Source organism: Xiphophorus maculatus, chromosome 16 (genome assembly GCF_002775205.1).
Source record: "Xiphophorus maculatus strain JP 163 A chromosome 16, X_maculatus-5.0-male, whole genome shotgun sequence".
In the NCBI taxonomy this organism is placed as follows: domain Eukaryota; kingdom Metazoa; phylum Chordata; class Actinopteri; order Cyprinodontiformes; family Poeciliidae; genus Xiphophorus; species Xiphophorus maculatus.
In genome coordinates this window covers 20,967,460-20,988,052 of record NC_036458.1, presented here as the reverse complement: position 1 = coordinate 20,988,052, position 20,593 = coordinate 20,967,460, and the positions used below count along the sequence as shown (strand labels likewise).

The window sequence follows — 20,593 nt, the reverse complement described above, 5'->3', positions numbered from 1 at the left end:
ACACCCATTTCATTGCAGCTCTGAGTTCACGTTTAGCTTGTTATCCAGCTCAAATTTGATCCTCTGCCACAGTTTCAAGACATCTGAAACCTCTAACAAGTTTTCGTTACGTATATTCTGCGTTGAAATTCATTCGTCTTTCCGTCCACTCTGACCAACTTTGGTTGAGGTCACTAAAACAAATGCAGGCCACACTTTTGAGATTCACTTGTGAATAATTTTATGCGGGAAGCCACGCTGTAAGAAATTCTGGCGTCTGTTTCAGGGAAAATACTTTTCCTACTTGCCTCTTACGCACGGAGCACATCCATTCATCCCTGCGCGGTTATCCGGCCCACATGGTTTCTGTATGCAGTCAGAGCTTAAAATGTGAGGCTGGATTTGTTTTTTTGTTGTTTTTTTTTTTTTCCTTCTTGGAGCTGCTGTAGCTATTCCACAGAAAGCAAACACTTTCCTAGAAGAGCCCCAGATCGTGGGGGAAAAAAACAAATATATTATCATGTTTTTTTTCCCAGTGTGGTTGACAAGTGGGGAAAGAAACAACAACAAAACGAGTTTGTGGTTATTTTCCTCATAATTTATAATTTGAGAAAACAAAAACATTCTGGTGGAGCCATCAAATAAAGCCACTGAAAGTCCCCACCTAAATTCTGGCTACAATGCGTGCTAGTAGAGTACTTGGTAATTCAAAAGTTATTCCAATTAAGGCAACAGCAGAGTACATTCCTGTTTTGCTGATGGTCAGTTTTGCTTATTAAAATTTAAGCATCTGTAGTCAGAGCAACAAAAGCAGCTGTTGGGAAAAGCCAAAAGTGACTTTAACTTTGAATCATCGAAAAAGATTCAAACACACACAAGAAGTATTTTTGGGGGGGTTGGTTCGTTGGTAAATGACCAACGAACCATGGGGGCAGTTATTTGACAACTGCCTACATGTTATCAAGTAAAGTGCACAAAATGTCAACAATAAAGTTCAAGGCTGAGGGACAGAGGAAGTGTTGAACTAATAAAATGAGTTAAAAGAAGCAGTCAACACAGAAGAAAAAGGCAGACGTTAAGGTCTATGTCAAAGAAAAAATATACGCAGTGATGATTTAATTCGGATAGAAGATTGTTCTGAGATTACAGAATATTTTTTCAGAATGCCGTGTGATTCCAGTGAATTGTTTTTATTATTTTAAAAACAATTTCCGTGTAATTATCTACTTCCAATGAAATCCCGCAGAACAGTGAAGCTTTTGGTTTTAATGTGACAAAAATATGACAAGAAAAAAAAAAAAGTTCAAAGACTGAAAACGGTCACGTTTTGCGTTCTGGGCAACACGTGTGATCTCTCCACCGCAGAGGATGAGACATCACAGCTCACCTGATGCGCGTGGTAAAAAAAAAAAAACAGCCCTCAGCTGTGTTGACCCTTTCCTGGAGATTCACTGACCTTTGCGCACACACTGTTTTGCTAGAGAAAGACCACCCACAGTCCAACTCTGCTGACCAAATGGTCCACTAGCATTGGTAGTGGGAATCCACTACGCCCACCCTTTTTTCTGTTTTTGTTGACATCGTACAAGTGTTTAAAATGACTTTTTTAGTGTGGAAATTTGTAACATTTCAGTGGAAAGACTATTACTACTACTACTACTACTACTACTACTACTACTACTACTACTACTACTACTACTAATAATAATAATAATAATAATAATAATAATAATAATAATAGGAATATTTGAAAAAATAGCTAAGCTAAATTTTGTTTAACTAGTTAATATCAAATTCAGTGGTTTGGAATATATATTTAACATTTAAGATTTTAATTTGTGTTATGATAGCTTGTTTATTCATTTTTGTTATTTGCTTTAGTGCTATCCTGTATTAGAAATCAATAAGACTATCGTTTACTTTAAACACAACTCAGAGAGTCAGTTCTATGAGACCTTCTCGTGTGAATTTGCCACTCACAACATGGCCGACACTCTCCCCAGAAGCGCTCATACGCTGACGTTACTGCGCCCTCTGCTGGCTACATCAGCTGCAGCTCACCGGAAACGGCGTGGTTTTGCTCGTAACGTGCTTGTCGCAGCGGCAGTGGCTCGTTTTCATTAATGCCTGTAACCCACCGTCACTGAAGACATGCCGGGCAGGTCGGAGCTGAAAATTAACTCGCAGTTCGCGCAGAAATACGAGAAGTACCGACAGAAAGAGGAGTTGCAGAAGCGTGAGTGTGCTACTAATGGCTAACTGTGATGCTAACTCCCCGACATGGATCAGAAAGTACCATCAGCGATAAAGTTGTCATGTCCTCTGGGCAGGAGTTCGTGGAAGATGTGACGTGTGTGTGTGTTTTCTGTACATCTATGCAGTGAAGGACCGATTCGGAGACCAAGCCGATGACAGCGACTCCTCTGAGTCCAGCTCTGACGACAGTGAAGTGGTTAGCATCTGTGGCTAACATGCCCCCCCCCCCGTTTAATGTTTCCCAAACGTCCTCCTGCATTGTTTTTGTTTTAGTCGTTTTCTTGCTTGCTCTACTCACCCATTAATAGAAATCAGGTGTGCTGAAGCAGAGAAACGTCTAAAACTCAGATACCTGGTGCCTGACTTGTACTTGTCCCTGTTCCTCCCAGGAGCTGGACCCTGCTTTAGACAGGGACTTTTACAGAACCCTGTCCCTGCTGAAGAAGAAAGACCCGAAGATCTACGAGAAAGATGCCAGGTTCTACTCAGAAGGTGGTTTGAAAGCGTAAAGCTTCACTCAGGCTCGGTCATCTTGCACAGTCTGCTGGGTTGACCGGTACTTTTGCTTTCAGACGCGTCCCAGAATGAGGACGGTCCGTCAACATCCAAACAAGCCAAAGTGAAACCCATGTACCTGAAGGACTACGAGCGGAAAGTCATCCTGGAAAAAGAAGGGTGAGTGCAGATGTTTGGCGCCCCTGCGAAGATTTCTAAAAAAAAAAAAAGGCAACAAATACTGCTCTTGGAAAAACAATTTCCCATTTGTAAATCGCTTCTTTATGACACCAGATGAATAAAGGAGTTATTTATGTCACTGAGCTGCAGACAGTGACTGTGTTTAATCATATTTTCAAATGTATTGATGCTTTCATTGAACAAACAGTGGAGATAAAGGTAAAACTAACAATATTGACAGTTTTTTGTTTTTAATCAATTGAAATTTATTACGACGATAAATAAAAATTCTTAGAAGTTTATCAGGATAAACTAGAAAATTTCTGAAGAAATTTAGCCGGGGCCTGCCATGCCCGTCGGTTTGGGCCCGGCGTTGTCACGCTACAAATTAGCATCGATGCTAAAGAACGCTGCAACGTAATCAATAGCATGTGGAGAATCACAAGAACATTAAGTAAGGTGGACGTGCACCATTCAGTATGATTTAAAATTTTGTCAAGGCTTTTATTTTGGAAGTTTGGTTAAACTTCATTTCAAAGGGCCAAACTAATCCCATGCGTAATAGTCATTGGGTTAAAATAGTTATATAATGCTCAAAACACAAGTAGTTGATGTAAAAATATTAAAGGCTTTTATTTTGAAATGTTTGTTAAGCTTCATTTTAAAGCGCCAAACTAATCCTATGTTTATCAGTGCTTTGGATAAAAAAATCACATAATGCCCAAAAGAGCAAATACCTGATGTAAAATTGTCAAGGCTTTTAATTTGAAATTTTCAGTATGCTTCATTTCAAAGGGCCAAACTAATTCCATGTGTAACAGTGCTTTGGATGAAAAAGTCAAATAAAGCCAAAAAGAGCAATTACGTCATGTAAAAATATTCAAGTCTTTTATTTTGAAATTTTCAGTATGCTTCATTTTAAAGTTCCGAACTAATACCATGTGTAACAGTCATTGGGTTAAATCAGTTATATAATGCTTAACAGAGCAAATATCTGATTTAAAAATATTCAAGGCTTTTATTTTGAAATTATTATTATGCTTAATTTTAAAGTTCCAAACTAATCCCATGTGTAACAGTTACTGAGTTAAATCAGTTATATACAGCCCATAGCAGCAAGTAGTTCTAAAGGCCAGTTCAGTCCTGATCTGTTTCAACTGAGGGTTTCACTATAGATAGAACTACAGTGATGCGTATTTGTAGTCCTAATCAGCAGCCAATAGCCTCTTGAGTTCCGTTGCTATGGTAAATAAGTTTCTCACCAAGGTGTGAACTGTTAGTGGAAGAGCCTGAGAGCCTCAGAAAATCCTGTTGCATGACTTTGCTCTGAAGCACCGTGACAGAAAACCGTACTGTCTAGATAAATTTCGAAAACATTTTACCGGAGCAGACATGCGTATCAATGTCAGGACCGATTTTGATACCAATTGTGCGATATTTGTGGGCGTGATGGCGATTTGAAAATTATTTTGTGGTCAAAAAATCTCTTCATTTCTCACTCTAGCAGAGGGGCACTCAGACAGAGAGACACTCTAATTTTAGGAAAAATGAGAAACTTTGGGTCGCTTAGAGACAAATTGTGGACAAACCGTAATTGGTATCGACGAGCCGTCTTCACTTTCGAAGAGATCACAGACGTATCTACAAAATGAAATTTGAATGGCATTTCTACGTGAATTCGTGACGACACAGAAAATCCTCAAAAATAGGGTATTTGAAGGATTTTTCCCATTGACTTATAATGGGGTTTTTTTCGTAGTTTTTTGCGAATTACGTCGCCATGTTAACCCCGAATCCCAAAAAAGTAATAGCTCCAATGGCGTGAATTTTCTGCACGTTTTGATACCTCATTTGTAGGTGTGCACGCAGCGGTATGAGCCGCATTAACGGTTATGGATGAAAAATAAAGAATTGGGAGAATAGCAATAGGTTCCTGCCATTGCTTTGCATGGCAGGCCCCAACAAGGTAACTTGTAACTGTAACGGATTACATTTTTAAAGTAACTTACCCAACACTGTATATATATATAGATCTATCTATCTATATATATACTGTGTATATCTATCTATCTATCTATCTATCTATCTATCTATCTATCTATCTATCTATCTATCTATCTATCTATCTATCTATCTATCTATCTATCTATCTATCTATCTATCTATCTATCTATCTATCTATCTATCTATCTATCTATCTATCTATCTATCTATCTATCTATCTATCTATCTATCTATATCTATATATATGGGTATTAAACATGCTATGAAATAAAAATATGTTAAAACATCTAATTAATCATATAATGTCTTACTTGGTGATGGAACTACTAACAAAGAAACTTTTCAGTCATATTCTAATTTATGGAATGTGTATTTGCTGGGTATATTTGCTTTAATATAGCAAATATTAAAGACGCAAAAACCTTGTTTTGGCTCTGGTTTGACGCTGTCAGTGAGTAAAGTGACCATCGATGTTACTGGACTCTATAAAATGTGGCTTAAAGCTGAGATGATGATGTTTGGACATGTAAAATGTATATATTCTCTCTGCATATGAATCTATAAATAGTTTGGTTTCTGTCAGCTCTGTAAAGATACAAGAGAGAACCAAAGCGAATTTCTCTTTTACATGACCAGTACTTTAATTTTACTTTGCTGTAAAAATAACCATTAAATGGTTTCAAATTTAACAAACTTTGGCTCCTCTATGCTTTAGGAAATATTTCGCCCTATTTGATGTTTGATCTGAATTGATTAGCTACTTAAGCACCTGAACTTCTGATTATGTCAGAAAATGTGTGCAGTTCACCTTATTTTGTGTTAATTGAACCGTCACTGCGTGTGACGTTAAGCTGACAGCCTGACATAAAAAACACCCTGTTTTCACCTGGACAAATTGCATCATTTGTTCATAGAACGTGGCAATATTCAGATCAATCATCAAATAGGATGAAATATTTCATAAAGCATAAAGAGCCAAAGTTTGTTAAATTTTAAACCACGACTCCTGCTAAGTAAAATTAAATTATGGGCCATTATAAAGAGAAATTGGCTTTTTTCTGTCTTGTTTCTAGAGCTTACAGAAACCAAACTATAGATTTATTAGCAGAGATAAAATATATTTTACATATCCAAACATCAGCATCTCAGTTTTAAGCCACATTTTATAGAATCCAATAATAACTAAATAAAGAGTTAACTGCCCCAACCAGACCCAAAAAAGGTTTTGCGTCTTTATTATTTGCTATATTAAAGACACATCATATCTTAATTTATTGCATTCTCGTGTAAGTTTTGGCTTTATTCTTAGCACTAGAAAAGAAAAGGTCGTCCAGTGACTGTGGGTGCATCAGCACTCTAACCCCCCTTCTTCCCCACCAACTTGCAACACAAAGTTACACCCTTAGCCTAAAAACTTCTTTTCCTGAATAGTCAAAATAATCGGGGCACCAAGAGAAAAACTTTGCATCCAATCCAGTCATCAATCCATTCATCCAATTATCCAATTGATAGTTGTTACCGTCCCTCATCCTGAGCAGCCAAGTAGAGAGGAACAACTCCCTTTTAACAGGAAGACACTCCAGCTTAGAGAGACTGATCATATTCTATGACCTGTTCAAAATTAAGACGACTAAGAAAACAGAAAATATAGAAACATTAGGACTGGAAGCCATTTTATGAGGCCATGTAAGGAGTGTGTGCTAAAAAGAAACGCATTAAGAATCTGAACTAGATAAGTTCATATTTGTATCTCTAACAGTCAGTGAGTGAGACACAGAGCTAAATTTAAAAGACATCAATTAGTCTAATCACTTTTTCCCCGAAGGTAGGAAAAACCGGAGCACCCGGAGAAAACCTATGCATTGAGTTTAAAGTGTGTCCATTTAAAGAATGTCTCCTAATGTTAGTGAGTGAGAGACTAAGGTAAATTTAAAAGAAACCAATTAGTCCAATCACTTTTTCCCCGAAGGTAGGAAAAACCGGAGCACCCGGAGAAAACCTTTGCATTTAAAGAGACGGGATGCATATCAGGCATCCCAGCCCCAAGGTGTATACGCCTCTTGTATGTGATGCTCACAAATGCACCTCATAATGGCTTGTTGCCTTTAACCTCTAATGAGGGAACTTTAACGTTCCCATCAACTGTGGCACGCCTGCCTGATGGACCACTGTTTTTTCTCTGCTCAGGTTCTCTGAGGACAATCTTCCTGCCTGAAAGTGCAAATGATGGCATTTCAAGCTTCTTTTTGCTGGGCGGTATTGGGCTAAGGTTTAACTTTTCTATTGTTATCAGTTTCTCTTCTTTCAATTCTGGATTTAACCTGCCTCCACCCAGAGGCAAGGTTCCACAAACTGACTTTCCGTCAATAGATGGTAGACGTTTGGCTTGCTGATCGTTGGTCTGTGTTTCATTGTTAGGTATTTCCGCAGCAATATTACCTTGTACCTTTGTCTCTTTCCTCTTTATGGATTTATTTAAATCCTCATATTCCTTCTTCTCCCTGTAATACTTCGTTTTCATCGTATTCACTTGTTTAGTGAGATTTTTAATGCACTCTTGGTCCCTATGCCTGCTTTGAGTCAGTGCCTGTATCTGACCATTTAAGGACTGAATTTCCTCCTTCAGCCTTTTACAATCAAATTCTGTGCGGTGAAAACTTCTTTCTTTACCCATGGCTTCTTGCTGTTGTCGTAAGTCTTCTTCCTGTAGTTTTACGCTTTCTTGCTGTTTTAAGGCTGAGAGCGTTGAGTGGCTCTCGGCCTGCTTCTTCAAAGGTTCTTCCTCCTGGATAGCTCTTGCCTTCTCATATGTTGCTAATACCCTGTTTTGCACTTTTTTCTGAAATAATACGGTGTCAGAAAACGTGGCACTTGGTTCATACTTATATGCATCTCCCACCAGAGTTTTTGAAAGCCTATTCCCAGGAATTTTCATTTGATTCTTTGCCTCATTCAACTGCTTTTCCAGATCTTTTATCTTGACCTCAAGACTTCTGGACTTTTCTTTTTCTCTCTTAATTTCAATATTCTTCTGGTCAACATAGTTGTTCTTTTTGTACAATTCAAACTGAAGTTTCTCCACTTCATTTTCCTGCTTTTCAACATCCATTCTGTAGGCTGTGAGTTGAGACATCGCTTCTCTTTTTTCTGCCAACGTCCTCTCAAGCTGCAGTTTTGAGTCCGCGAGGTTATTTAAACAGGTGTGAAGGCTTTTGAATTTAGTTTGGTAGTTTTTATTCTCAATCAACAACTGATTCCTGTGGGACCTCTGGTTCTTTATCTCTCTTTGTAACTTTGGGATTGTCTTACAGATCAGGTTTTTGTTTTGTCTGTGAGACTCGTCTAGCTTTTTCTTGAGTGAACCAATGTTCTGATTTAGATGCACAATTTCTTCCTGAGCTGCTTGCAACTCTTCCTCCACTGCGGTTCCACTCCGATGCTTCTTAGCTATTTTTTTAAACCTTTGTATGAAATCCAGAATCACGACGATCAATTCATCTCTACTCATTTCTTTAATTTCGCATTCTGTTAAAAAATAAGTGTTAATTGGCGGCATTTTGGCTGTATCACAAAAGCTACGAAAAAATGCACTGTTCAATCCAATATGGAAAACCCAACGTCCGAGCTGCTGCTGCTTGACTTCTGCAAGTTTGATTCAGACGCTGGATATTCAAGGCATCTGTTCCTTGTGATGTCATAAGGGACAGATGCCTTGTCCCTTATGACATCATAACACTTTGGCATCATCAGATTACATCAGTGGAATAATGTCATGTATGCTATGTTGCCAGGCAACAGCAAAGCCAGCTCACGTTCCACCATATTCCTGGGAGGCTTACTGTGTGAAACGATTCTAAAATTCATTAACTCTTATTTGAGGAATTGTTTAATACATAATTGAATTTTCATGCCAGCACGGTTAAATAATAGTTTTAATCTATTCTCCCTGTCAGTGAAGATTTTAACAGATAGAAGTTAAAATCGGCCTTTAGTCTTTTACTATTTGAAGCTGTTGTTATTACACATGTTCCATAGATACACTTGTACTTTTGTACTTGCAATTGTATCTCCGATAAATTTAGAATAAAATTAATAATTATCAATTAAAAAACCTAGACAGGAGTCATGCTTATGTTAAACAAAATGGATTTTACCTCTGATGTCTAACTTTTACTCATGAAGGCTTTTGTAATAAATACCTTGGTACTGTTGTTTCAACTTTTCCACCTCAGTCTTTTGCAACTCCAGTTCGCTCACCTTCGCTATTAGGACAACATGACAAAATTGTGAACAATGTAATTATTTCTATTCAAACATTTTAGTTATATAAAGTAGGAATTCCCTGTGATATTCTTCTGTTTCAAAACATACCATCATGATCTTTCTGTAAGCACCTGAGCTCCACCTTCAGTCCAGCCAGTGAGGCGCTCATCTCTCTCAGCACAGCGTTGATGTCCTGCGTAAAGGTTTGTTGATTATTTGAAAGATTTTCTGCGTCTCCTTCCTGTGATCCAGTTTGTCTGATTTCATTTTCGGCGGCAGCATGCAGCTGAGCGCTGGAAAGAGAGCAGATTAGCAGCAATGCTCGGAAAAACATTTTGATCTCTGTGCTCAGTCTCTACAGATCAGCTTTGTGGGTTCACTTCACCCAAACCTTAAATACTGCATTTACTATAGCTGATTAATTATTACCTTTTTTTTTTTTTTACAGACACTTGCAGGTGATAAGGCTTGATATGTTGGACTTGTCGTGTAAAATCAAAAAGCACAATACACTGCCTGGCCAAAAAAACGTCGCCACCTGGATTTAACTAAGCAAATAGGTACAAGCCTCCTATTGGATAAGTACTGCATAGGCGATTATCTTTCAGCTGGCAACAAGTTATTTAACCCCAGCTGATGCAATGAGTAACTTCTCATTTCTTAAACAACCATGGCAAAAGACACATCCTGTGATCGTGGAAAAGGCGTTAGTGTGTTTAAGAAGGGTCAAATCATTGGCATGCATCAAGCAGAGAAAACATCTAAGGAGATTGCAGAAACTACTAGAATTGGGTTAAGAACTGTCCAACGCATCATTAAAAACTGGAAGGATGGTGGGGAACCATCGTCTTCCAGGAAGAAATGTGGTCGGAAAAAAATCCTGAATGATCGTGATCGGCGATTACTTAAACGTTTGGTCAAATCAAATCGAAGAAAAACAACAGCAGAACTCAGGAGTATGTTTAATTGTGAACGCAAAAGTATTTCCACACGCACAATGAGAAGGGAACTCAAGGGGTTGGGATTGAACAGCTGTGTAGCCGTAAGAAAACCTCTAATCAGTGAGGCTAACCAGAAAAAAAGGCTTCAGTTTGCTAGGGAGCATAAAGATTGGACTCTGGAGGAATGGAAGAGGGTCATGTGGTCTGATGAGTCCAGATTTACCCTGTTCCAGAGTGATGGGCGCATCAGGGTAAGAAGAGAGGCAGGTGAAGTGATGCACCCATCATGCCTAGTGCCTACTGTACAAGCCTGTGGGGGCAGTGCTATGATCTGGGGTTGCTGCAGTTGGTCAGGTCAAGGTTCAGCAACATTGTGGCCCAAAGAATGAGGTCAGCTGACTACCTGAATATACTGAATGACCAGGTTATTCCATCAATGGATTTTGTCTTCCCAAATGGAACGGGCATATTCCAAGATGACAATGCCAGGATTCATGGGGCTCACATTGTGAAAGAGTGGTTCAGGGAGCATGAGACATCTTCTTCACACATGGATTGGCCACCACAGAGTCCAGACCTTAACCCCATTGAGAATCTTTGGGATGTGCTGGAGAAGGCTTTGCGCAGTGGTCAGACTCTCCCATCATCAATACAAGATCTTGGTGAAAGATTAATGCAACACTGGATGGAAATAAATCTTGCGACACTGCAGAAGCTTATTGAAACAATGCCACAGCGAATGCGGGCTGTAATCAAAGCTAAAGGCGGTCCAACAAAATATTAGAGAGTGTGACCATTTTTTGGTGGCGACTTATTTTTTGGCTAGGCAGTGTACATCATGGCCAAACGCTAGCAATTTGGTATTGTAATCTAATTCTTTGAAACTTGAAGTTCAAACCTCTATTAGACAATCATTTCTCAGTAGCCCAGGGTCTAGACCCGGTGTATGAAGCAAAGCGTAAATCAAGGAGCTGGGTTTTTCCAGGCTAGTGGGACACAACAGATAGAAATTGATCTTAAGTATGTGTACATAGATGCGTCTTTGTCAGTGACCCTCGGGACAACCTGTGAACAACAAAAACATTCAGCAACCATGGTAACTGCGGCCGTCAGACAGTAGAAACCGATGCCAGAGAACGTTGGTGTGGTTTGTTTTGAGTTTTAGCTGAAATTATGATTTGTGGAATTTCTAACCGTATCAGAAAAACATTTGTTCTGCTTCTGGTGTGACGTATAAAAGAAAAAAAGACAAGCAGCACAAAGCTTACTTCAAGATATTTATTGTTGTATCACTGTCATCACTGATTTACATAAAATGTAAATTAAGAGAGAGATCATCTCAAAGCAGAAAGGGGAACAGTATACAACATGTCAAACAGGTCCAGTGCAAAAACAAGGCAACAGAAGTTTTCCTGACTACATGACTAATAAAATGTAAATTTTTCACACATATACACTCCTGATCAAAATCTTAAGACCAGTCCAAAAAGTGCAAGAATTAGCATTTTGCACCATTGAATCTTAAGAAGGTTCTAAGTAGAGCTTCACAATGTTAAAAGGACAAATCAGTGCAAGAGACAAGAACATTTGAGCAGGGAATTGTCTGAAAACTGCATTTATACTCAAACATGATTTTTTCAGCTGATCAAAAGTTTAAGACCATAGTCTTTAAAAGCCACAAACTGTGCAAACATCTGGATACCATGTCATTTTCTGTGAAGTCTTTACACTGTCAAGACCTCCTGATGGCAAAAGCAAAAAAGCTCACTGACTTTGAACGTGGTAGGATTGTTGAGCTGCATAAGCAAGGCCTCTCACAACGTGTCATCGCTGCTGAGGTTGGACGCAGTAAGACAGTCATTTTGCATTTTTTAAACGATCCTGAGGGTTATGGAACAAAAAAGTCAAGTGGTAGACCCAAAAAAATTTCACCAGCTCTGAGCCGCAGGATCCGATTGGCTGTCTGTCAAAACACGGGACGATCCTCTACCCAAATTAAGACCATTACTGGTGCTGACTGCAGCCCAATAACCATCAGACGGCATCTGCGAGAGAAGGGCTTCAAAAACAAAAACGTCTTCAAAGGCCACGTCTTCTTCAACGCCACAGAATTGCCCGTTTGGACTTTGCAAGGGTGCACCAAACATGGGACATTGAAAGGTGGAAGAAAGTTGTCTTCTCTGATGAGAAAAAATTTAACCCTGATGGTCCTAATGGCTTCCAACGTTACTGGCATGACAGGGAGATCCCACCTGAGATGTTTTCTACACGGCACAGTGGTGGGGGCGCCATCATGATTTGGGGTGCATTTTCCTTCAATGGAACAATGATTTGGGCTGAAAAAGTTGTCTTCATCTCTCACTCTAAGCAGCCAGAGACGCACTCTAACTTTAGGAAAAATGAGAAACTTTGGGTCGCTTAGAGGCAAATTGTGGACAAACCGTAATTGGTATCGACGAGCCGTCTTCACTTTCGAAGAGATCACAGACGTATCTACAAAATGAAATTTGAATGGCATTTCTAGGTGAATTTGTGACGACACAGAAAATCCTCAAAAATAGGGTATTTCCAGGATTTTTCCCATTGACTTATAATGGGGTTTTTTTCGTAGTTTTTTGCGAATTATGTCGCCACGTTAACCCCAAATCCCACCAAAAGTAGTAGCAACAATGGCGTGAATTTTCTGCACGTTTTGATACCTCATTTGTAGGTGTGCACCCAGCGGTATGAGCCGCATTAACGGTTACGGAAGAAAAATAAAGAATAAAGAGACGCTTCTCTCCGACAATAGTAATAGGTTCCTGCCATTGCTTTGCATGGCAGGCCCCAATGATAAACGATGCGATACATGTATAGTTTTTTTAGCTGCAGATGCACCCTTTGTGTTCACTAAAGGAATGCTATGGCATTGTATTTGGACAACAAGGCTTTGTTTTCCTATTTAAAATGAAAATGGAATTATTTGCATCTTTTTAATGCATTTCTAATGTTGTATAAAACAACGGCCAAATGAAAAATCTGCAGAATGTGCCAGTTAGTTTTGTCCGAACAATCAACATAGTTGCAGCATTAGTTCTCTGATTTGGTGGACTTTTCAAAAAACTTAAAATTGGTCGTTTTTGTGTCTCTTTACCAGATTAGTGATAGAATTATGGGGGGGAAACGTGGATTAAAAGAGGAAATACTACTGCATGTCAGGCAGTAACGATTTTTAAAAAATGTCTTCTCTCAGCAAATATGAAGACGACGACGACAGCGACGAGGAGGAAGCAGCCAAAAGAAGAGAGGTGTGCAAACCTTTTCAGATGAGTAATTGTGATTTTAATTTTTTTTTTATTGGGAAAATGACTGTTTGCTGAGTCGGCGTCGTCTTCCCGTAACAGAGAGCAGCCTCGCCGAGCTACATCCAGGAGCAGAAGGAGCTCAAAGAGAGGTGAGGTCAGACGTTCGTTAAAGCGATTGCGCCCGGACGCCCGCTGACGGAAACCCAAACGTCCCTGCAGCTTCCGGAAGTTTGTCGAGGACAGCGATGAGGAGGAGGAGGAGGAAGGCGAAGCCTCCATGCTGCTCACCAGAAGGATGAAAACGCAGGAGGAGAAGGTCAGGAAACGGCCACAGGTCGTCTTTTTCCAGCAGCGACTCGACAAAACCAACACTTCCCACCTGTGTGTTTTCAGGATAAAGAGGAGGCGGATTATGTGGACTGGCTCAAAGGTCAGGCTGAGCTGGACGGTCCGGAGGAGGTGAAGGACATGGTGAGTTCCCATAGTTACGTTACAATACGGGAATTCTAGAAGTTATCGCGATAAACGATAACTTTGTTGTTTTCAGACCATCTTTAAGTAATGTATTGATAGTGGCATAATAACACAAGAGCACATTCTCAAAGACCAACAAACTTCAAAATTCAATGAACATTTAACTCTGGAACTGGAAGACATTTTAAATATCCAAAATGAATAAGCAAAAGAACAGGAACGACAAATAAAATGAGTTCTGAAGGCTCTGCAAACAACGTTTTCCTTCAGGGCTGCTGGAGACCGAAACACCTGACTGAAGCAAGCAGTGTTTTGTAGAAATAGAAAAAAAAGAGAAACAATAAATCATGCAAATAGAAAATACTGAGTTTATGACGCATCAGGCCATCACCGGATTTATTGCGGCGTTCCTGGATGCACCTTTTGTAGCGATATCTGACGTTTTACAGAAAAATCAGCTGAAATGACTAAAAATGTTTCTTTTTTCAAACACAGAAATAAATGTACTGAATTAGAAATGCATTTGATAACTCCGCATCAGCACAGCTCACTTAAATACACCCAATACCTTCACAGGCGTGGTCAAACATGCAAAAACGGCAACTTTAATTTGTCGAGTCAGCGCAATTGGGAGTAAAATAAATAAACTGAAACTGCCGAAAATAATAGGTTTACTATCTTGATCAAAAATGTAAAAAAAACAACAACCCTGCAACAAACATTCTTTAAAATTATTCCTAAAGTGCAATTTGGAATTTTAAATGTAATGTGAGATGAATAATAAAGCATGTTGTCGCTCATAGAATTAGAGTAAATAGATCTGCCCTTATGGATCAGGCACATTGTCACTGATCTAGATTCTTTTTCACTACTGAGACTGCTACAAGTATTAATATTGGATTATTACATCTCTATCGGAAATAAGATTTTTTTTTTTCCCCCGTTGTGACAGAAATACCTGCGAGAATACTGGAACGACCCGCAGCTGGACGACAAGGAGCGATTCCTCCGGGATTACGTTCTCAACAAGGGCTACCTGGACGAGGAGGAGGACCACGACGAACGGTGTGCAGCCAAATAAGCTCGGCATCCTTCTTTAAATGTTCGCAATAATCACTTTTAAATCCTCCGAACCTGTTCAGGATCCCGACGTACGACGAGCTGGTCCAGGAGGACGTGGACGACTCCGAGGAGGAGGGCGAGAGTTTCCTGGAGCGCCAGGAGGACTTCGAGCGGAGCTACAACTTCCGCTACGAAGAGCCCGGCGCCCTGCAGATCAAGACCTACCCCCGAAACATCGCCACGTCCGTCCGCACCAAGGACGACCGGAGGAAGCAGAAGAGGGAGGAGGTGAAGGAGAGGAAACTGAAGGTACGTATGGCAGTAAAACCTCCCCACCTCCCAAAAAACCCCCCCGCTAATGCTAACACAGGCTCACGAAGCGGCCGTGTGATTCCAGGAGAAGGAGCAGAAGCAGGAGCAGCTGAAGCAGCTGAAGAACCTGAAGAGGAAGGAGATCATGGACAAGCTGCAGCAGCTGCAGGAGCTGACCGGCAACGAGCAGCTGGCCTTCAGTCAGGCCGACCTGGACGGAGACTTTGACCCCAACCAGCACGACCGGCTCATGCAGGTCAGAGCAGGAACCCGGTTTGACTTTAGTGAATCAAAAGAATAAACAAAGTTACATACAAGGAAAGGAAAGACAGAAAAGTACACTTGCACATTCAGAGGAGTGAGTAGAATATAAACTTATTTTATTTACACCCTGCCTATCTTACATTAGCAGCAGCATCCAATAGCGAAGTCGGTTTTTAACATTCGTTCATAGTTAACATTTTCTATAATCATATCTGATTAAATGCATTCATATTCATAGATGCAACACAAGCAAAGCTGCATTCCTTCCTTTTTTCAGCTATCAAACATTCATGCGGCAGGATTAGGGCTCCAGATAAAATCTGCCTAAAGATTAGTTTTTTTCTAAAAGAAATTACAAATGACATATTTTTAAAAAGTTGCTTTTATTTCAATCATCCCTTCTGCAATTTGTAAGATGGTTTACTGACGGACAATTAAACAGGAGCTTTAGTTTAATTGCGAGAATGTCGTCATAATTTTACATGAAGAATGTCTCAAAATTAGGAGAAGTTGTTTTCAATAAGAAAAAAATCTTGGATAACTTTATTTTATGTGTGCGAGTTTTCATATTACTACTTCATTCTCCTAACTTTGCAAATTTATTCTAGTATTATTTCAACATTATTTTTGTATCATTTTGACTATTTTTGGAATCTTATTTTTATGAAAAAAGGAAAACAAATGTTAAAGGCTAACAGTTATGCCTCGTCATAGTCGACCTGAACTCAAGAATTTAGTGTCCAAATAAACAGAAGCTGTAAAACAAAATGGCCGCCTTAGGCAGATTGAAGATCTGCAAAGGTGGGGGACAAAAAACAAATCCTGATTTTTCTAAAAATGAAGTTTTCAAAACAGTTGTATCAATTGATAAAATTATTTTATCAGCCAGTCCTCGTCAAGCTGCATCAATTTCTGCAGTCATCATGTTTTTCCTTTCTTACCATCCTTTCAAATATATTCTGCCATAACTAACGTCCATAATTCTCACTTTTTCTGTTTCAAATTCTTCGGTCAAGGTTAGGTTTTAATCATGTGCGTGGTTACCAGTTGCCAACTTGGCAACTAAGTCGCCGTATCGGTTATAAAAAGTCAATATCGGCAAGAATTGGACTCAGATCGGCCAGAAAACCGCAATCGGTGCTCTGCTAACGTTCAGTTAAAATAATGTTTAACTTGACAGTCAAGACTTTCAATCTCTTAACTGCTGTTTTCATTTAATTTTCTGTTCAAAATAAGCTTTTGTATTCATCTGCAACATTGCGTGTTTGCAGAAATTCTTTGGAGACGAGTATTACGGACAAGAGGAAGAGGAGAAGCCTCAGTTTGACGATGAAGGAAACGAGATGGATGGTGAGCTGCTGGCTTTTATTTTTTTTATTTATGCGTTTATGTCGGATGCTGAGATTCGTCCGCTTCATTTGAAGTTTCTTCTGCGTTTTCAGAACACTGGAACTGGGACACCTGGACAGGAGAGGAACGTGAAGAGGGACATGACGAAGAGGAGTACAGTGCCTCTGGACCGCACTGCGACGACGAAGACTTCATCGTGAGCCAACCTTATTTTGCCCAAAAACTGCTTGAATTGTATTTTGTTTTAGCTTTGCTTAGTGAAGCAGTCATTCTGTTCATGCAGATGGATGCAGACTACGACCCAAGCCAACACACCTCCTCCAAGAAGAAGAAGAAAAAGGAGAAGAAGAAGCTGAAGAGGGACGATCTGCCACAGATGGGCAAGAAGAAGAAGAAGTCTCACTTTGCTGAGGTCGTCACCAGAACCAAGCCGGTGTTTGACCCCCGTAAGTGTCGGGGAGCGTCCCGAACCCGGCCGTTGCCCGGGCGACTGCCTCGCCTGACGCCGTCCGTCTCGTTTCAGAGGAGAAAACCTTTGAGCAGTACCTGGACGAATACTACAAGCTGGACTACGAGGACATCATCGACGACCTTCCGTGCCGCTTTCGCTACAGGCAGGTGGTGCCCAACGACTTCGGCCTGACCACGGATGAGGTGAGGTTCTTCCTCTTGGGGGCGCGTGAAGTCTACACATCTGCATCGCTGGGATCAACAAAAAAAACCGCAAGAGAACCAACTATTTGGCTAAAAAGATTATCTCCTGTAGCAGTCAGTCTTGCATCAGATCTAAAGAGGCCTCTGACTGAAGACAGTGTGAAAGTCAGTATCTGGGCAGCAGAAACAATATTCCAAACTAGCTGTGTTTCTATTGACCGCATAAACAGATAGATGTTTGAAACTTTGCATTTAAAAAATAAATCTTCTCAATGGAGACACGGCAATTTTGAAAAAAGCTTCTGTTTTTCCGCAACGTTTTGGCGCTAGAATGTTTACTTTGCAAGACTGCAAGGGAAACCATTTTTTCGCATCACACGGGTCACATGTTCAACCAGTGGATGTTGCCACTGGCGCAAACCACAAAGAAGAAGACGGGAAGTAGTTGAACGGTCTCGACGCAACATATTTTTTCATGAGCTATCGCACAAACAGACTTATTTTAATTGCGTTTCTCATTTAAAAGAAACGCTGCAATTGCAAAAAAAAAAAAAAAAAAGAAGTTTTTTGCAATGTCAAAAATTTCACAAATTTTTGACATTACTGGAATATTGACAAAGTTTTGTCCACATTTGTAATAAAAAACGGCTAGTGACGTGTCCTGGATGAAACAATCAGTTGTTGGCAATCACTGCTAATCCACCTCCTTTGCTTTTGCTGCTCCTGTTGAAGGTTACAGCAGTTTATCATCTCATCTCATGCTAAAAACATGATGTGGAATGAGGTTACTCTGATCCCAGTGCAAGACTAATATGAAATTAATAAAAGCTATAAAAGTAGAATAAAAAAAACTCATGTATAATTAAAGAAAAGTGTTGAACTTCCTCCTTTGGAAACAATAAACACCTCAATTAGAAAATTAACAAGTGGACAGAACAACACTAGCTGGTTCCGGTTCCTAGCTCTGCAGTGATGAGATCTGTGTAGACTGATCTGGTATTGCCTCCCTCTGGGGATTCGCTCTGACCAGGGAATGATCTCACACCAATCTTCTCTCTGAGCAGATGAAACTCCCACAGATATGACCTCCTCTACCTGCTCTGGTTGTGTCTAAATTCTCCCAACGATTTTCTCTCAGATCTTGAGTGCCAACGACCAAGAGCTGAACCACTGGTGCTCGCTGAGGAGGACGTGCATGTTCAGGTACCGACTTCGAGATGTTCCCCTCCTGGTCATCTGAGGTCGCTGAGTTTCAGTAACAGCTGCCCTTGTCTCTTAAGGTCTGAAAGAGAGGAAATGAGTGACCTGAAGAACTATAAAGCGAAGGCCCAGAACGTGAGAAAGAAGAAAGAAGTCCTGAGCTCTGTGTATTCTGAGTGAGTAGCAATACTGTGGTTCGAACCAATTTACGGTTAATAGTGGATTAACGATTTAATGGATTCAAATTACTTCCAATCTATTAATAACTTGCGCTTAGACTTTCTTTTAGTGTTGTAGTTTGTCCGCCATCCAGTAGAGGGCGCCGCTGGTCATCCTTAAGCGGAGCTACCTCAGACAGAATCAAAGATGGCGGAGATATTCTAGAGAAACGGTCCAGAGTCCGATGTCAGATTCAGAATGCACCTTTTGCGGTTCTGTTCGGAAATATTAACACTCGACAAACTTATTAAAGTTATATCATTTGCCGTTTATTAAAGTTATCACCTTCCTACCGCTCATGACGAGCTGCGCTACGCAGCAGTGTCAACTTCTCAGTCACAAACTACTGATGTGCCACGACGGCGAGGATAATAATATGACAGAAAAGCGAAGGGTATAAGAGAAAAATTATAACTTGATGCGGAATAAACATGACTAAAATAAGCAAGTTTGATGTTTTTTATGGCTGTTTTGAGTTAATGCGCTTTTTAAAATGTTTTAATGTTCCTTGAGGCGAAACCAGAGACGTTGCTTCTGTATGAACATCTCTCCGGTCATGTTAAATTAACATTTTTGATTGTTTTCAGCTTTTACTTTTCAATTCAACAATCTAAAATGTTACTGTTTTATTTTATAAATATGTCTTAAGTTTAATAATGTGATAAAACCACAAATTTATGTTTGTTAAATCAGGATACAGTTGACACAAAATGTTAAAGAAATTTAGCCCTTTTTGTTATGGAAAGATGGTCAGCCCTCTTGATACAAGACTAAACTGAAGTTTTTAAGAAAATGGCCACTTTTCAACAAATTGTTAGTCGATTGATAAGATTAATCAATTGATAGCTTGCACCCCTGCTAATAGGTGATTGGTTTCTATCTGATCCTGATCTGCAGGGAGGATAAAGAAACTCAGGAGGTGAAAAGCAAGCTGGGGAAGAAACGGCGAGATCGTCTGAGGAACGCCGAGAAGCAGAGCGAAGAAGCAGACGAGGCAGTTCAGGCTCTGAGCGAGGCGGTGGACGGCACAGAGGAAGGGGACGAGATCCTGGTACCCAAGAAGAAGAAGCAGAAGAGCAAACTAGAAGAACAGATGCAAGATAAGGCAGAGCAGGTGGCAGATGAACAAAATGGAGGGGAGAACAGGACTGAAAGACCAGCGTGGACCAAGAAGCCCCGGCGGTCAGGAGGACGACTCAAGTCAGGAATCAAGGGGGTGAAGATAGGCGGCCGAGAGTTCAGCAGACACAGGCTGAAGGCGTACGGGCTGAACCCACGGAGACTGTACTTCAGACAGCTGGGCCGACACAAACGGAAAGAGCAGGAGAAGAAGCTGAAGAAGAACCAAGAGGGATAGAAACTTCCCACTGGACTTCACTGTACAATCTGGTTTTATACTCCAGAGTAGAAATGAAAGATGTCGTCAGAAACATTAAATGATCCTAAAGGAACTGAGTTTTTCAAAACATTTTCTATAAAGATTTTGGATGTTAAACTGTGCAGTGTTTAACATGGTTTGAGATTTGTTAAATTAAAAAGTGTAATTGTTCTTTCACCTGACCTCAGGTCAGGAAATATAAAAGACCAAAAACCTTTGTTGTGTCGCTTTGATTAAATTTGATTCAAAGTAGCTTCTGAAGCTTCTGGTATCTTATG

The 20,593-nt window shown here is 40.1% G+C and overlaps 2 protein-coding genes and 1 non-coding gene across 3 annotated transcripts; 2 read left to right on the top strand and 1 right to left on the bottom strand.

The window, feature by feature from the left end:
* The first annotated feature begins 2,036 nt into the window (after positions 1-2,036).
* On the top strand, positions 2,037-20,591 carry kri1 (KRI1 homolog). The gene is made up of 18 exons (XM_023349330.1): positions 2,037-2,215; positions 2,361-2,431; positions 2,625-2,727; positions 2,808-2,910; positions 13,351-13,405; positions 13,502-13,551; positions 13,622-13,718; positions 13,796-13,873; positions 14,829-14,941; positions 15,019-15,247; positions 15,336-15,506; positions 16,786-16,864; positions 16,957-17,060; positions 17,148-17,310; positions 17,388-17,518; positions 18,657-18,721; positions 18,799-18,894; positions 19,835-20,591. The coding sequence occupies exons 1-18, from the start codon at positions 2,131-2,133 to the stop codon at positions 20,292-20,294; spliced, it is 2,253 nt and encodes a 750-aa protein (XP_023205098.1). The 5' UTR covers positions 2,037-2,130; the 3' UTR covers positions 20,295-20,591.
* Positions 6,390-9,760, bottom strand: LOC111611682 (myosin heavy chain, clone 203-like). Its single transcript, XM_023349332.1, has 2 exons — positions 9,286-9,760; positions 6,390-9,176 (listed from the first exon to the last, which is right to left on the bottom strand). Exon 2 carries the CDS (start codon positions 8,468-8,470, stop codon positions 7,001-7,003), a length of 1,470 nt encoding a protein of 489 aa, XP_023205100.1. The 5' UTR covers positions 8,471-9,176; positions 9,286-9,760; the 3' UTR covers positions 6,390-7,000.
* On the top strand, positions 18,483-18,582 carry LOC111611744. The gene has a single exon (XR_002754199.1). It is a non-coding gene; the product is annotated as a Z30 small nucleolar RNA (small nucleolar RNA).
* Positions 20,592-20,593: the final 2 nt, after the last annotated feature.

Coding starts and splice junctions, on each gene's coding strand:
- kri1 (XM_023349330.1), top strand. CDS start 2,131: ATGCCGGGCAGGTCGGAGCTGAAAATTAACTCGCAGTTCGCGCAGAAA. Junction 2,432..2,624: donor GCTCTGACGACAGTGAAGTG/GTTAGCATCTGT, acceptor TGTTCCTCCCAG/GAGCTGGACCCTGCTTTAGA. Junction 2,911..13,350: donor GTCATCCTGGAAAAAGAAGG/GTGAGTGCAGAT, acceptor GTCTTCTCTCAG/CAAATATGAAGACGACGACG.
- LOC111611682 (XM_023349332.1), bottom strand. CDS start 8,470: ATGCCGCCAATTAACACTTATTTTTTAACAGAATGCGAAATTAAAGAA.